The sequence below is a fragment of the Petromyzon marinus genome, chromosome 8 (genome assembly GCF_048934315.1).
Source record: "Petromyzon marinus isolate PM22_M1 ecotype Great Lakes invasive population chromosome 8, UKy_Petmar_22M1.pri1.0, whole genome shotgun sequence".
Lineage (NCBI taxonomy): Eukaryota > Metazoa > Chordata > Hyperoartia > Petromyzontiformes > Petromyzontidae > Petromyzon > Petromyzon marinus.
The window spans coordinates 14,332,362-14,348,770 of record NC_133674.1 but is presented as its reverse complement, the minus strand read 5'-3'; the positions used below and the strand labels follow the sequence as shown (position 1 = coordinate 14,348,770).

The 16,409-nt window shown below is 43.1% G+C and overlaps 1 protein-coding gene across 1 annotated transcript in view; it reads right to left on the bottom strand.

Moving 5' to 3' along the window:
* HELZ2 (helicase with zinc finger 2) overlaps positions 1 to 16,409 on the bottom strand; it is a 50,026-nt gene that overhangs the window by 25,563 nt on the left and 8,054 nt on the right. Inside the window, exons 3-15 of the mRNA XM_032949776.2 lie at positions 14,722 to 15,048; positions 13,784 to 13,967; positions 13,043 to 13,147; positions 11,962 to 12,292; positions 9,867 to 10,110; positions 8,608 to 8,754; positions 7,199 to 7,512; positions 6,601 to 6,784; positions 5,553 to 5,959; positions 4,693 to 4,975; positions 3,818 to 3,941; positions 2,870 to 2,945; positions 1,045 to 1,380 (exon numbers count right to left, since the gene is read on the bottom strand). Of these exons, the coding sequence (XP_032805667.2) occupies positions 1,045 to 1,380; positions 2,870 to 2,945; positions 3,818 to 3,941; positions 4,693 to 4,975; positions 5,553 to 5,959; positions 6,601 to 6,784; positions 7,199 to 7,512; positions 8,608 to 8,754; positions 9,867 to 10,110; positions 11,962 to 12,292; positions 13,043 to 13,147; positions 13,784 to 13,967; positions 14,722 to 15,048 (3,062 nt within the window). The remainder of the gene's footprint in view (positions 1 to 1,044; positions 1,381 to 2,869; positions 2,946 to 3,817; positions 3,942 to 4,692; positions 4,976 to 5,552; positions 5,960 to 6,600; positions 6,785 to 7,198; positions 7,513 to 8,607; positions 8,755 to 9,866; positions 10,111 to 11,961; positions 12,293 to 13,042; positions 13,148 to 13,783; positions 13,968 to 14,721; positions 15,049 to 16,409) is intronic.

Sequence of the window (16,409 nt, the reverse complement as noted above, 5' to 3'; positions counted from 1 at the left end):
TGGATTTTCTGTTTGCACAGTCACACATAGTCACTTTAAGATGTTTTTCTTGTTCGTGTTTTTGTGTTTGTTGTGATTGCACCCGATTCAAGAGCCGAATGGCTCACAGGGCTATACCAAAATAAATAAACTAAACTAAATTTTATCCGATCACACGCAACCTCTTATGGAATAATTGCGCTGTACCCATTTATACTGCTGGCTGGATAGAGACAGGGAATTTAAGAAACTTTCCCTGCCCATAGTTTCAACTGCCACGCTAGGAGATCAAATCAATCGGTGAGCTATGGGCAGCAAGTCTAGGCTGATAACCATGGAAGCATCCCTGCCATGAGCGATACAATAATGTTGAAGAAAATCGTCACGGGTCCTTCTGGAATGAGTGTGGAACATTGCTTATCTGTTTACAGCTGTGAGCCATAGTTAAAAATTCCACATTCCAAGGGCAAGTATGTTACACTCAATTTAACCACTGCTATACTGTACTGACTTTGTACGATGTGGAAGTCATGTTATAGCCATGTAGAGTTGAAAGGTTGTTCACATATTTGGATCGAGATTTGAACTCTCTCACCCTTATGTTATGTGAGCCGCGCACTAAATCACAGCGCCGTCCAAACGGAATGAAAATGCAATCGAGCCAGAGGTATAAGTAAATTATCTAATGTGGAAAGTGAAAATATTCAAACAAAATATCAAAAAAAAATTCTACAGTAGATTTTAATAATCCACAAATCCTATATTTGTGGCAACCCCGCAATCTGCCAGTTTTTGCATAGTATGGAGGGCCACTAATTGCTCCTAAAATTCACGAGACACCTTGATGGGAGTGATCATTTCATGGTCTGAAGCTATGAATGATGTAAAACCCCAATTAGTTGTACCACGGCTAGCTGGATTCCGCATTTAGATGAACTAGGTCGGCTTTATACTCAAATTGGTTGTGGTAAGGTCCTGGAGTCAATTTGTACACTATAAGCCATGCATCTTTAACGCCATATAGAGTACAGTCGTCTAATACATCTGTAAGTGGACACGCGTTACCTTTTAAGCCAGGAAGCTGCGATCGCCTTTCAACACCCTCCAGCCTTGCCAAGTCTGACAGACTGGCGGCGATGTCCTCAGGCACCATGCTGAGCGGTAGCATGCTGCTGTGGACGTGAGCCTCGCGCAGGAAACTCTGCCACACGCGGCTGCAGCCCCCCACGGAGCAGAGCGCCATGGCATCGCCCACGGCGAGCACGAGGGCACGCGCCCGCGTCATGGCCGTGTTGAGGGCACACGCATCTGCCAAGAACCCCAGGTTACCGTCCGTCACCATGCTCTGCCGGCTGGACCTCGTCCTCACTGTGCTCAGCACGATCACAGTGAACTCCTTCCCTGGTGGGAGACAGTGGTCGACTTGAGCGTTAAATATCGACGTCCGTCATTTTCATCATCGGCAACGAAGGCCTCCTCAAAGCTATCACCATTAGTCTTGCAATTTGATAATCCACTCAGCTGCTGGACAGAAGCTGATTTCGGCACTTCGACACTTGTGCGGACATACTCTAGGATATATTTCTTTCATATTACAGTCTGCAGTGACTTAAAGCTTTCGTGGCTGCAGGAATTCATATTCTATGGGTCTTTCGATAAAGTCATCCGCTGATGACGGTCGCTTGTGTTGCGATCGAAACGTCGTTGGGTTTTTGTTTATTTAATCATTTTTGAACCTATCTACGTGACTTTACCGAAAGACTCAAAGGATACAATCTGCAGTTACAAGGTTTCGCCAGAAAACACCCCATTTGTGACAACCCTCAGGAATCCAACTGGAAGATGTAATCACACTGTGGTCTCTCACAAAGTCTACATACCCCGATCACACACGAGATGCTGCCCATCATCCCAAAGTCCTACTCGGCCTGAAAAAGCCTGAAGCAGATGAAACAAATCTGATGCCAGATAACGCTTCTGAAGCAAAGCGGCTGTTGCTGAACAATCCGCTTAAGCATCAACTGGTGATGAAATCACAAATGAGTCACATTTGAATAAAGTTTAAAAATTACATTTTTATCAAGGCTGTGGAAACCTGATATATAAGTTTCTGTGGCGGCCATTCTGTTATTATTTTTCACGATTGACCATCATCACTTTTAGTGACACATCCTGCCCAAGCCCACTTGAATTATGAAATTAACCTGCATATGTGCTCTCATCAGTGTGCTCCTCTTTCTGTCTTGAAGTATAATTCCAAGCATACATTACTCCATGCTTCTTTGGGCACTTCTTCGTTTTGTTGTATATTTTTAAGTCAATGACCACATTTATTAGCCATATGATAAGAAGTTAATTTATATAATTTACAAAAATATAAATTAAAGCTAGGTGACTGGATAACCAAGGAGGAGTAATGCTGGTATGAAGATCAAAGAGCTAACTTTACGCTAAGACACATTCATAGGTTCTTGGGCCTGATAAGGAAATTATCAATCGAGGGTTTTTCTGTTGTGACTCGGTAATGTTATTACCCTGCCAGGTTGTGTCATGTTGTCTGCTGCAATTTCCTCATGAAATAAAGTCAAAACATTATTTTCACGATGTGAGAATCACAATAGATTAAACATGTATATATCCATGATACACAAAAACTTTGAAAAGGTGAAAATAGGAAAAATGTTTCCAATTTAAAATGTCCCATGTATGCTGCTCACGAGACCCTTGACTACTTTAAATAATGAGGAGCAAATTTGGAAAAATAAATGTGCAATGAAATATTTTCTCTGTAGATGTGAAAAAAGCGAATGTGATGTCACGATGTAACGCAACTGGACGTAAATAATCTCTTGTGCGAGTGTGTGCAGAGCAGTTTGTGTATTGACAGCACCTTGAATGCTTTGGAGAGTGTCTACATTGACAGATCCCATGTGCTTCCTCCGTAACACGTACCGGATTAGCTTGATCTGAAAACACACAAATGAATGTCCATAATATGGGTTTTTTTGGTTAGATCGCGTGAAAAAAAACCCTGTATTATGGATGATATTGGTCACGAAAGTCTACGTGTTAAACAAATGAATGTATTTAATTAATGCAAAGGTCATGTACTAAATTTTGATTTAAAGCTTTCGTGACTGCAGGGATTCATATTCTTGGTTCTTTCGGTAAAGTCACGTAGAAGGGAACCAATTAAATCATAAAAATATAAAACATTTTTATTATTTTTATTTTATTGTTTCCCTTCTACGTGACTTTACGTCACGTAGAAGGGAACCAATTAAATAAAAAAATATAAAACATTTTTATTATTTGATTGTTTCCCTTCTACGTGACTTTACCGAAAGAACCAAGAATATGGTCATGTACTACTCAATGTTTTGTGCTGAACATCTTGTATTTACCATCTTTATACAAAGATGATTCATTGTGTGTTGAAATGTTCACATGTACACCACTTGCGGATCTTTGAAAGGCACTATATATATAAATCATTATGAATGGATCTGATGGCACACAAAAGCAACCCGAGTAAAAGTCTGGTGATATCAAATTGAATTGGCATTCTGAAAACAGTGCATTCATTCACCACCTAAATTCTACAAAACCACAATTTATTACATTTTTATTGTATCTGCTTGAAAAATAATGGGATGTCACTATGCTTTATTTTCTTTAAGTATCCAATGTTTCTGGTGCTCACGCCTTGTTGAAAAATGGTAACAACATACGAGTGAGAAGATGTTGCCAAAGCTACATTGTTAATCGTGTAAAGTATTTCTTAACGACTGAAGGTTTTCATTGATTTTGTTGTTACATGCATCCGAAAGACTCGAACCTGTGAGCTGTAATAGGAGATGACACAAATTTGGCTTTGCTCCAGCCGTCCATGGATCTCGGGCCAAGTTTGTAGGATGTTAGCCACACGCTCCGCAACTTCCAAGGCCTCCATGGTGTTGTACCTTCAGGCAAGGGCATATTTTCACAATACATAGGCATGGTCTACGACAGTGTTCTTCACTAATTTTCAGAGGGGCGCCCGCCCACCTTCGCCGATAAGACATCGGTGTGAGCGCCTACACACCACTTGCAAGAGGTGCTTTGGCTTAGCTATTTGTGTATTGTGGGGGCTCGCATGTCATGGGCTGCACGAAAAGGCCATCAGGGGCCGCCAGTGGCCCGCGGGCCTTGCAATGAAGAACACTGATGTAGAGACGCAATAATTGTATTATTCTTGCTGTTATAGTTTTTTTTTTAATCTGTACTGATGATTTCAAGCAATGCATTTCTTTGAACTGATAGCACACAACATTTTTACTTTAATATTAATGGGTGCAGTATACTAATGATACGTTTTAGCTCAGCAGTTGTTACACAATCGGTGTCATCTACTACTGTACTATTATTTACTGTACATAAGTGTATAGATACTGAATGTTAGTTATTGCTGTGTAAGATATGCGGACAGTTGGGAATTTACAACAATGAAAAGGAGTGGGAGCTCTGTTGGCATATATTGCTAAAATCATGAAAAAAATGTTCTTCTTTACTTTAACATCAGGTATCAATCACAGGTTTGGTTGAAATCTAAGTGTATTTTATGGTATCCGATAACCACACAAAGCAATGCATACACTTTTTCACTACAGATGAAACATTTGTAATTACATATTGTGACTCTACATTGGCTTGGCTGCTGCTCACGCTTCTTACCATGTCCGAGTGACTTCGTCAAAGTCGCATTTGCCGCTGACGTGAGAGAAGGTCAGTGGGTAGAGATCGGGGTGACGAGGAACATCGGCCCGAGCCTTGATTCCTTTAAAGTCCTTGTCATGGTTGCCCAGGTAAAAATGCTTTGATACGAAGTTGACTATCTCCGGCCTTGAACGGTAGTTATCCGTTAGGATGATGCGACTGCACTGTGCGGTGTTGTGATTCTGGCGCTGGTAATGGTGGAAGAGTCTCTGGAGTAGAGTCCGTATGACGAACTGCTTATCTGGAAAAAAGGGGACCGAGATACAAGTATCATACTGTGATTCCCAGGTTTACATCTCATCGGTTTCTGTATTCATGAGCAAGCACTGCTGAGAAGTAATGGCTCATAATGCCGGTTGTTTGGAATTATTATTTTCTACGTAAGCTCTGATATAGATAAAAAACCATTAACTTTTGTACATTCCATTCAATAGAACGCTGTTAAGTTACCAATGTAATTGGCCAACATGTAACAGATGGGTTGCGCTAGCCAAGTAAGCCACTTGTTCATGTCTAAATTGCTTACGTGTTTCACGTCCGTTATAAACATTCTCACGTTGGAGGCAATAACGTATCCAGCATTATACTCTTTGGTTCTATTCGGTAAAGTCACGTAGGTAAAAAATAAAACAACAAAAATCACGACGTTTCGGCCACAACACAAGCGGCCTTCATCAGGTGTGTGTTATGGCCGAAACGTCGTGATTTTTGTTTTATTTTTTACTTACGTGACTTTACCGAATAGAACCAAAGAGTATGGATCCTTGCAGTCACGAAAGCTTTAAATCTAGAATAGTATCCAGCATTATTAAACTGACCGTCATTTGGCATGGAGTAGAGCTTGGGCGTGATCTGCTTATGGTCGCCGGCCAAGAGCACACGGGTGCTCGAGTCGGCCAGGGCGAGCGGGATGAGTGCGTCCGCTTCCAGTGCCTGAGCCGCCTCGTCCAGCAGGATGTGAGAGAAGTGGCCCCGAGGCAGCTCCAGCTGCCACAGCGTGCGGCACTGCGCGTACGTGGCAATGACCACGCGGTGAGCCTTCACAATCTCGAGGCTTGGCACGGCGAAGAATGGGCCGTTAGGGTCCAGGCAGCAGTACCTCCTCACGACCTCGCTCACGGTGTTCATGTTCCGCCACTTGTAGACTATGCGGAGCGGCGTTGCTTCCTTGAAGCCAGACGTGACGTACTCGTGAAGGTATTCTTGGATGTAGAGATCGGCCGCACTGCAAAATAACTCTTGTCAGTAAGAGGATCAATCCGAACTTCAACTGATTTGCGCCACGAATAATGCCTGTGAAAATAAGTTCAGTGGAGGTCACTAATACCCGGAGCATGAATGCGTATTGTTGGCTCTGCCATAAAAGGCATGATAGCTAATATCCACCACTTGTTTTGCCTATTTTACAACTCGAACAGCAGTAAATGGCCAATAAAGGGTGGTGACATGGCCTAGCAGTAGTGCATTCACCGTTTGTTAGAGAATTCTGTAGCCACCCTTATGAATACTGCAGGTCTATTAACCTTAAAAATATGGGCCAAACAAAAAAAGCGAAATATTCAGTTAGAATTTACATAGCAATCATCACTCCCTACTGCGAAAACTTGGGTGTTCACTACTGAAAACGAGTCATGAGATTCACTGAGGTTTCCTTGATGAACAAGTGTAGAATATTACGCATATAATAAACTGCTAAAATTGGTGATTTTTCACATTTAACGCGCGAGTCATTTGTTTTAAATCGCGGATTAAAGAGTCCGCGAATATCATCCCCAACATCGATGTGGACTGCAGGAGATTCACGATATGAGCAATACGACGTCGGACCTGGCAGACATCCACGACGCCCTGAGGGAGGGAACGCACCTGTTTGCCTCGGTGCAAATGAGGACCCGAGCGTTTGGCTCGGCCAGGATCTGCACTGTTGCTTGGAAGAGAGTGTAGGTCTTGCCCGTGCCGAAAGGCCCGTACATGAGAAATGGAGGTGTTGGCTTGTCACACGTTCTCTCCCCCACTGCAAACATGATCACCTTCTTCTGCTTGTCATTACCTGCAAGGCAATGCGTTGTATGTGATGTGTGGATATTATAAGTGTTAAGTTTGTGGTAGTGCTGGTGGTAATAATAATGGTGATTTGGCATGGCATGCTTCATTTACAAACAAGATGTTTGCACGTGCAGTACATGTCTAAATATTCGATGGCTAGCCAAAAGCCGCTGCTGTGATGGTTTATGGTCCTTGACGAGATCAGCAAGGTATTGTGGTTCATTTTTGGAAAGCACTTTGTGTGTAATGAGTGCAATCTTAATGAATACTTCTACTGTATAGTATTGCACAAAACTACTGGACATCTGTGAAAATTACTGGACATCTTTGCAAAATAGTGTCCCATCTCATTGGATTCCTGCAGTATAAATAAATATTCTGATTATGATATCCTGAAAGCTGTAGCCCGATATGGCACCTTTGAGAGTGGCAGGGAGGATGCCTGGCCTTGTTGTTGGCAAGGCACAGTTGGTGATGTCGGGGAGGATGAGCCGTGCATCCATTTGGTCGACCGCTGCGTGCCGAATGCAAAACGTGAGGTGGTCCAACTGGAACTGCACGTCCAGGGGCCGGCTGGTGCCGTCGTCGAGCGCGAGGGCACGGCAGACCGATTCGGGCAGCAATAGGCGCAAGCAGTCGACGGAGCAGAGATCCTTGGACAGGGAAACCTCGTAGACTGGCGAGCCATCCTCGCTGCCAGGCAGAGCGACCAGTGCCACGTCCACACTCCGCCTGGAGGGCAGCAGCAGCAGCAGCAGCCGAACCGGGAGGGCGGAGAGGTGAGCAACGTTGACGCGTCGTGTTTTAAAAGCGTGCTGTGCACGCGTGTGGCCACTATGGTAGCAACCCATACCGAGTGCAGGTGCGGCCATTGAAATGCAGGTTGCTGCTTTATTACATGCATGCTTGTACTAGGTGATGACAGTATTAAATTAGTATATTTTAAGAAACTTAATTTTGTCCACATGTGAGTCAGTCTGTATTGCAATACACGTATCATTTGGATGAGGTAGTGGTGCACCATCCATGTATGCATTGCATGACATGTATTTGCACAGCCCTTTGTCAATACACTGCTGGATGAAGGCCCTCTCCACGACGTGCTGGTTGTAGGGGTTATTTGGCTGATCACAACTCTACAGCCTATAAAACCTGTGTTATTGCGGTTGTGAAATTTCTACCGATGCTTAACTCTAATGCTGATCTTGGGTGCATTCTGTGTGATTTGATCATAGGCTGAATTACATTAACACTTTTTAAATGTAATAAATGTAAATAACTGGAATTGGCATTTAATTGGAAACATTTTAGTTATTCTTCATTAAAATAATAAATCGCAACACATCTGCCCAATTGTAACATATTTTGACCTGCTTGTGTTCCCTGTGGGGATATGCCATGTCTTCAAGCTTGATAATTGTATATACTGTAGGGTATAATATTGCATACTTCATATTAGTTTACATACAATCAGAGAGCAGCGTTTAGAGTATTAATAATTAATAATAATGCATTGGGGCCAGCCAAATCTTTTCACCAGTCTTCTTTCCACCAATGATAACTCCCTTACTGTGTTAACAACTCTATATACTTTACTCAAGCGACGATAATCATGCTTGGTATGTGATATGTAGAGTAGGTGCGTTTAGTGTATTTCATATATTTTCCCGTGTTCAATGCGGACAGTGAATATTACAATGACAGTGCCGCAAAATGTTAAGTACTGCTGTCATTGTAAGTACACTGGTGTGTTGCATTTGTGGCCATTCTTTTGAATTCCTTTATAATGCCATGTGTGACTGGTGGTTATTGTCGTTGTTATCTTACCGGAGTAGCATGCCTTCCTCTGAGTCTGGGCCCATTTGTGGAGGTATTGGCACCTCTGCAAACAGCATCCCCGTCGATGCTATGTATATCTCCCCCGTTGGCATGTGTACCATCTTTTTGATCAGCACTTCGGTCTGCAAATTGAGCCTGTAATCACGCATCGCACATATAACCATCGGTGAATACAGCATATAATACCCAATATGTCTATTGGTAGCTTATAGGGCACTAACGCTTTTCACAGCACGTCAGAAACTGATGAAGCTTGTACAGCTAAAACAAAAACAAAGTCATGTTTTCTTCACGACGAACCCCAAACTGTGTGATGTAACAAAGATTGCACAACATAACTTTAGGACATACACCCTACATGGTATCTGCAAACCCAACAAGTATCAGTTTCATATTCTTGGTTCTTGAGGTAAAGTCACGTAGAAGGGAAACAATAAAATAATAAAAATATAAAACAATAAAATCCTCACGACGTTTCGACTGCAACACAGGCAATCATCACCATCAGGTGTGAAAACCACAGCAAGAACATTTGAAAAAACCCGCCACTTTTTTCAGATTGTCTTGCTGTGTTTTTCACACCTGATGATGATTGCTTGTGTTGCAGTCGAAACGCCGTGAGAATGTTATTGTTTTATATTTTTTTTATTATTTTATTGTTTCCCTTCTACGTGACTTTACCTCAAGAACCAAGAATATGAATCCCTGCAGTCACGAAAGCTTTAAATCAAAAGCATCAGTTTGTTCCTTAAATGATTATTTTAAAGAGTAAAAGGTAAAAAAGGTGCAGCCCTGCAATTTCTCACTCGCGCCACTGCTGGTGGAAGGGCCTCCACTAGAGGGAGCACTAGAGATCCCTTCTAGAGTGTGTGTGTTGGCCTACTCGTCCATGTGGGCCAGACGTCGTGAAAGAGGTCGGAGCACCCGCACCTGAGTACACCGCACGAGAACTGCCGATTGAATAACTGTGGTGGAAATTTTAATGTCATCGGGTGTATGCATGTTGAACTTCTTTCACACCGTACGTAGCCAAACCGCGCTAATCGGAGGTGCGGGTGGACAGAGATGGGTGGCGGGGGGGATGTAAGACACTTCTCTCTGCCCTCTGTTTCAGCTACCGCACTGAGAGGCAACGTTGAAATGACGACCTCTGAATTGCAAGTTCAATGCGCTAAACATTGCACCACAGCAGCATGCCCGTTTAAAGAGTGCTCTGGGATTAAGTCGCAGGTTTAGTAAGCACTCACCTGGACAGCACCGTCTCTTGTGCCGCCTCCTCACGATACAGCGCTGTGTGCAGGCTCTGCTGGTAGTTGTCAGCTGTGATCTGTGGGGGCAGCGGTCTTTTTGCGAGGGGATCCAGTGTGACTGCAGGCCTCTTATAGCGTGCCAGCAGACGATGATCATCCTCCGAGTAATCTCGCAACAACATAACAGTGCGGTTTCCGCTGTGCCACCGTGTGCTCATCACTGGCACGTGACCCACGTTTCCTGCAGGGCACATGTTCGATACAGAATGGTCCTTGTTTGTAGCCATGGGTTTATTTCACGCATATTTTGGTTTATATTAAGGTACATCATGGGACCTCCCTGGCCAGTATCAAAATATAAGAATAGGTTTTACCCTTTCGGGCAATAAAACAGCTGTGTTAAGATGTTCAAACACTGAAACATTTTGCAAGGAATCATGTCTGCATTAACCACATATACTTGTGGTGAACATGCAAACAAAAAAAACATGCTCTGACAGTATGTGCATTGTCTTTGAAACCGATTGGTCCACACCAGAGACAGCTTTCTTTAGATCCTAGTCTCAAACAGTGTAAGACCAGAGGACGCCAAAAGGCGAACAGCTCACCTGTTTTATTGCTCTACACATTCTGTAATCGTGATAGGGAAAAAAAACTACATTTTAAATTCCCAGTCTTGAGCAATTGAGTACACGAGGAATTCTTAAAAGGATACATACACACATTAATATGTATTACTATGCATGTAATAAAGCATAAATTAACATTGATTCTCATACGAAAGATGCATTAAATAATCGCGTGTGAGAATTGACTGGTTTATGATAATTATATGTGTGTTACTTTTAAGCTAATGGAACAAATCATACTGTTCAAACAAAGAGAAAACACAATTCAAGTTAGATTGTAAAAATAACACAACAAAGTGCCGATTATTGCATCAAATCATGATCTAGAATCGTGAAAACTCGGCAAGGATGGTGATTTGTTGCATTGGATTCCCTGGAAACTGGAGTACCTGGAGAAAACCTAAAAGTATGCAGTGATAACATTCAAAATTCCACAAGGATGAGTCGTTATGAACCAATTTGATGTCCTGCCATCTCCTGGTCACCTCACAGCCCTTCATTGCTATGAACATTTATCACCTAAAGTATAATAGGCTAAATTTTGATTTAAAGCTTTCGTAACTGCAGGGATCCATATTCTTGGTTCTTTCGGTAAAGTCACGTAGAAGGGAAACAATAAAATAATAAAAATATAAAACAATTTCAACCGAGAAGATGTATTCTGACTTAGCAATCATTGGAATTATTTGATAAACCATTTCGGGTCTTAATTGATTGATCACGCTTAAGGTGGCTTTCAGACCGCATCCATTATTTTTCGTCCCCCCCCTCCTCTTTTCCAAACATAGATGGACTCGTCCATCTGAACAAACTGTCAAATCGCTCTCCGTGGTGCTAACGTTAAAAAACCGCCACTTTTTTCAAATTTTCTTGTTGTGGTTTTCACACCTGATGATGATTGCTTGTGTTGCGGTCAAAACATCGTGATAATTTAATTGTTTTATATTTTTATTATTTTATTGTTTCCCTTCTACGTGACTTTACCGAAAGAACCAAGAATATAATAAGCTATTTTATATAAAACGAAATAATTGTATTTACCAGGAAAAGCCCACTGAGCTGTTAGCTCTTTTTCAGAAGCGACCTGGCCACAAATGATAGCTCAACGAAGTGGATAATCACGTGGAAATGTATAGCAGCCAAATACTTTAAACGCACGCTTCTACATCTGGAGGGAATAACCCAAGGGCCCCGGAGAAAAATTCAGACGACCATGGGTATAAAATGCAAACTCCAAATATACTAGCATCAGGATCGGGATCGAGCTCGTGACCTCCTGCATACCAGGCAGGGGAGATAACATCTTGCCACAGGGCCACCCCTTCACCTTGCAGGCCAGTGGGTTCTGTAGTTCAATAGCATGTGGCGAAATCTGTCTTCCCATTCTACCGCCAAGGCTCTAGAAAACAGACGTTTGCCACTAAAACATGTTTTAAATACAGTGGATTTATGCGAGGTCTCACCCAAGTCAACTCTTTTAGCAGCAGCATCCACCACCTCCACGTGGAGTTCCTTCTTGAGCACAGGTTCGCTCCCAAAGTCAAACACCAGCCATTGCTGGTAAGATCCATACCTTGTGGCCTTAAATGACACTTGAACAATGGCATGATGGCTCGCTTTGTCGCCATCTTGAGGATTTAAGGACACCCCTTGATTTTTGCCAGGGTCGGTGGCTGGTGTGATAGCAAATACATCTCCTTTTGCCTCCACACAGGTCTCTCCAAGACCTTGCCCCACCAGCTGGAAGCTTATGTCAGGGTCACTTTGCAACAGGGCGACTTGCGAGAGGGGACTCTGCAACACAAATATCGAGCATTGCGTTAGAGTGCACGTGGCGTTTGATGTGACTCCTACATGTAAGGTGCAGTCCTGCAATTGCCATCTTGCACCACTTCTGGCAAAAGGGCCCTTCCCGAGGGGAATCGCAAGAGCCCCTCGAGGGAATTTGTCCTACTCTTCCATGATGGCCATTTTTCTTGTAATAGGTGGGAGTGCCCACATTTGACCACACAACATGTGAACCGCCAATCAACTATTTCTGGTCTACCCGTTTATACTGCTGGGTGGACAAAGGTAGGGGAATTTTAGAAACATGACTCCTTGTTTAAATTCGCACCCCAGAAGGTCATGTTGAACTGGCAACGTCTGGATTCAAAGTCCAGTGTGCTAACCATTACACTATGGCAACATCCCTTCAATCTTACTAATTGTGTTGACTCCTGACTTCTACCATACTTGTGTTGAAGTGCAAATAGCTTTAAACTATTACTTTTTTAAATGATGTAAAATTTAGACAACTTTATTTTATTCAATATTGAGAGTGAATATCAATGGCCATGAGACAATTCACATTGCAGCTGCATGTTCACACATTGTACGGGAAATACATGTGCATAAGATATTCAGGCAGACTCGTATTTTATTTCAATATAGTAACTCCCAAGATGCTCATCTGTGACTCTGACATTTGCACAATAACATAAAACAACTATTTTACTATTCTTGGCATCAATGTCAACTGTTGTTCAACTTTAGAAAACGCACCTTGGATGTAACATTAAATGTCCATGAAATATGATGCTGTAGTTGGCAGGTTTTGCTCAAGCTTGTCTGGCATTCCACAGCGGCATCGTCTATTTTCTCTGCAATCTATAAACAAGAAAACACATCCGTCTTTAAATACAGCACTACAATGCAATAAAAAAAAATGCTTGACACGGGTAACGGTTGCTCGTGAAGACATTTCACGCTCAATTATGTGCATCGTCATCATCTTTATAATCTTTAAAGTGTTTGGTTCTATTCGGTAAAGTCACGTAGGTAAAAAATAAAACAACAAAAATCACGACGTTTCGGCCACAACACAAGCGTCCTTCATCAGGTGAAGGGAGCAGACTGTCTCGAGGACAGCGCTGGAGTGAAAACAGCGCTGTCCTCGAGACGGTCTGCTCCCTTCACCTGATGAAGGCCGCTTGTGTTGTGGCCGAAACGTCGTGATTTTTGTTGTTGGAGTGAAAACAGCGCTGTCCTCGAGACAGTCTGCTCCCTTCACCTGATGAAGGCCGCTTGTGCTGTGGCCGAAACGTCGTGATTTTTGTTGTTTTATATTTTTTTACCTACGTGACTTTACCGAATAGAACCAAAGAGTATGGATCCTTGCAGTCACGAAAGCTTTAAATCTTTATAATCTTCAAAGTGGTCAACGCAAAACGCCTGTGTCTCACTGCGCAAACCAACGGGGGCTGTGCCCAGGGGGCCGCCGTTGGGGGATCTGCGTTGACCCACCACGGACACCTCTGCCTGCGACGAGGCGTACTTGTCGAGCAGTTGCTCGCGGTAGGGCTGCAGACCCAGCTGGCGAGCCTTCGTCGCCCGACTCTGCCGCAGCTCGAGGCGGCTCTCCCACTCGTGCAGCTCCTCCGTCGAGTGCGCCCTGGGGCATTCGCGGCCAAGTTCGCACTCCTCTCCACTGCGCGACACAGCAATGACAACGACGGCGATGATGATGATGATGATCATGCATGGCTGTCGACCCGTACGGTTTAACCCCGTGTTCTTGTGCAGGGAAATCGGGTTTCAGGTCCATACGGCGTACAGACGTTTCAATGCGGGCCACAACAAAAAAAAACGTGTTTTTGTCTATCTACTTGTGTGTTTCTCCCTTGCGATGGGGACTCTGTATGATGAACGTTGAGATGTATAAGGGCACGGGGTGGCCAATAAGGTCTGAATTGGTCTGCAATGAGGTAGGGGTTGATAAGGGGTGGACAGGTATGATGATAACGATGATGATGCACCACACTTTGTCAACACACTGCTGGTTCCAACCCAGCCCATGGCCATACTGTATTGACGAGCGAAAACATTCTACACGATCGTGTAAACTACGTCCGAACCCATTTAATACATTTTAAGTGTTTTTAGTTTCTTAATAAAAAATAATTAAGTGCTATAATGATGCACGTCCCTCTGTCAATCCACTGCTGGATGATGGCCTCCGAACGCCGTATCAATCATAAGGTTTGATTGTCCATACTTCACCACGCTGTTAAGCACGGGTTGTTTATTGGATTGCCTGTAATTCCACAGTCGTCAGATTGACTAAATGCTCAAATTGTAGCGATCATCACATCCACTTTGTTAATTCACAACACATTTCTTTCATAATGTGCCAAGCACAGCAAACAAATAAACCGAGCATTGTATCCGAATATCTTTCTCACCGGATACATCTTGTGTAGCGTCCGTTTGTGACATTCAGTGGTGGACTTCTGTGCTGCCAATCCAAATCTGAGTCCATGGCGATCATACGCCTGTGCTCTGCTGATGTTTTGTGGACAGCAAACTGTTGCGGCGATTCGCAGGTGACGAGGCAGAAGCAGCAATAGATGCGTTCTGGCAATTCCTCTTTCGCGTCCGTGGGTAACGCTGCGTGCTTTTTCGCCGGGGCAATCTTCGCCGACAGCTTTAAGAGGTGCGCTCGATTTAATCTGTCCGAAGTTTCAGCCTTCCATACGGACAACTCGACATCATTGTGTGAGTGCGAACATCTGCAAGCAGAAGAAGAAGAACATCGTAGTGTGATAGTTAACCGAGCTGGTGCTGTAGTCCAGGAGGACTCACCTGACCCACGACCCTGGAACCCACGATTCCCAATGTTCGCAGGAGCTTTAGGGTATGTGAAAACTCTTATTACCTGCGGCACTATGTTATTATTATCCGCGATGGTAATAAGTGGAGTGAAATAACACACATGACCTGCGGCGTTTGTCCCCCACGTCACCACGGATAAGAGGCGTTCCCCCGTACATGTAAATGTTACTCATGTTGAAAACCAATTGTTAAGAGTCCATTCTGTGGAACAATCTTAAACACACCATGATCATACAGAATCATGGAGTTTGCATTCGACACGCATATCATTGTTTTTTGGAGTAAAACATACATTCAATGTGCGATCTTATGAGCTTGAATTAAGTGTTGCATGCCATTGACGAGTATTATGAATAATTAGCGCGCGGTTTACATGCAATTATTTAAGCACGTTTTGCAGAATATGGAATTACTTATTGTTTTCTTTGCAGCCATCTGTATTTCCCATTTACCAGGTACAAAGTACTACAGTTTAAAATTAGTGGTGCACATTACAGGTGTGAATAATTGGGTGATTTTTAGTTCAGTCACAACACTAAATGGTGCTGAGATACTGAGTTAGTGTAAGTACCCTGATAATTAGTTTTTTACCCTTTTATCCGGCAACAAAACTGACACCTTTTTTTACAAGGAGTCATGTCTGCATTGCCCACCACAATACCTGCGGTCGGAATGCAAACAAAAAACATAACTCTGATAATGTATTGGCACTGTCCTTGAAATTGATTGGTCCACACCCGAGACAGCTTTCCTTAGAGCCTCGTCTCACTTTGGTGTTGGACCAGATGACGCCAAAAGGCGCACAACTCAAAGACAATGGACCATCAGAGTATGAGAACTCGGGGTAAAAAAAAATAGGTGTCAGTTTTGTTGCCAGATAAAAGGGTAAAAAAACAATTATCATATTTTGCTACTGGCAAAGGAGGTTCCAATGGTGTAAGTACCCTTTTAGACCTTTGACTTCAAGCCGATGGTTATATTCTGATAAAAACAAAAAATACTTTCCGGCAGCAGTACAATTCATAGCCTCACACCAGTCACACTGATTATTACTCGACATGGGACTTTAGTGGTCTCCAGTTGTAAAAGAGCAGTCAAGACTGTCTCAGCAATACAAGAGGCAGTGGGTGAGGTTTATCGCCCGGAGTGTCAACCAGTACAGTACTCTATATCAGTTCTGCGGTATGTTTTGACGCTTAGTGTATTGCATTCTCTTAAAGTCAAGCAGTTGCAGCACTTTGTGGTGAGATGAAGTACC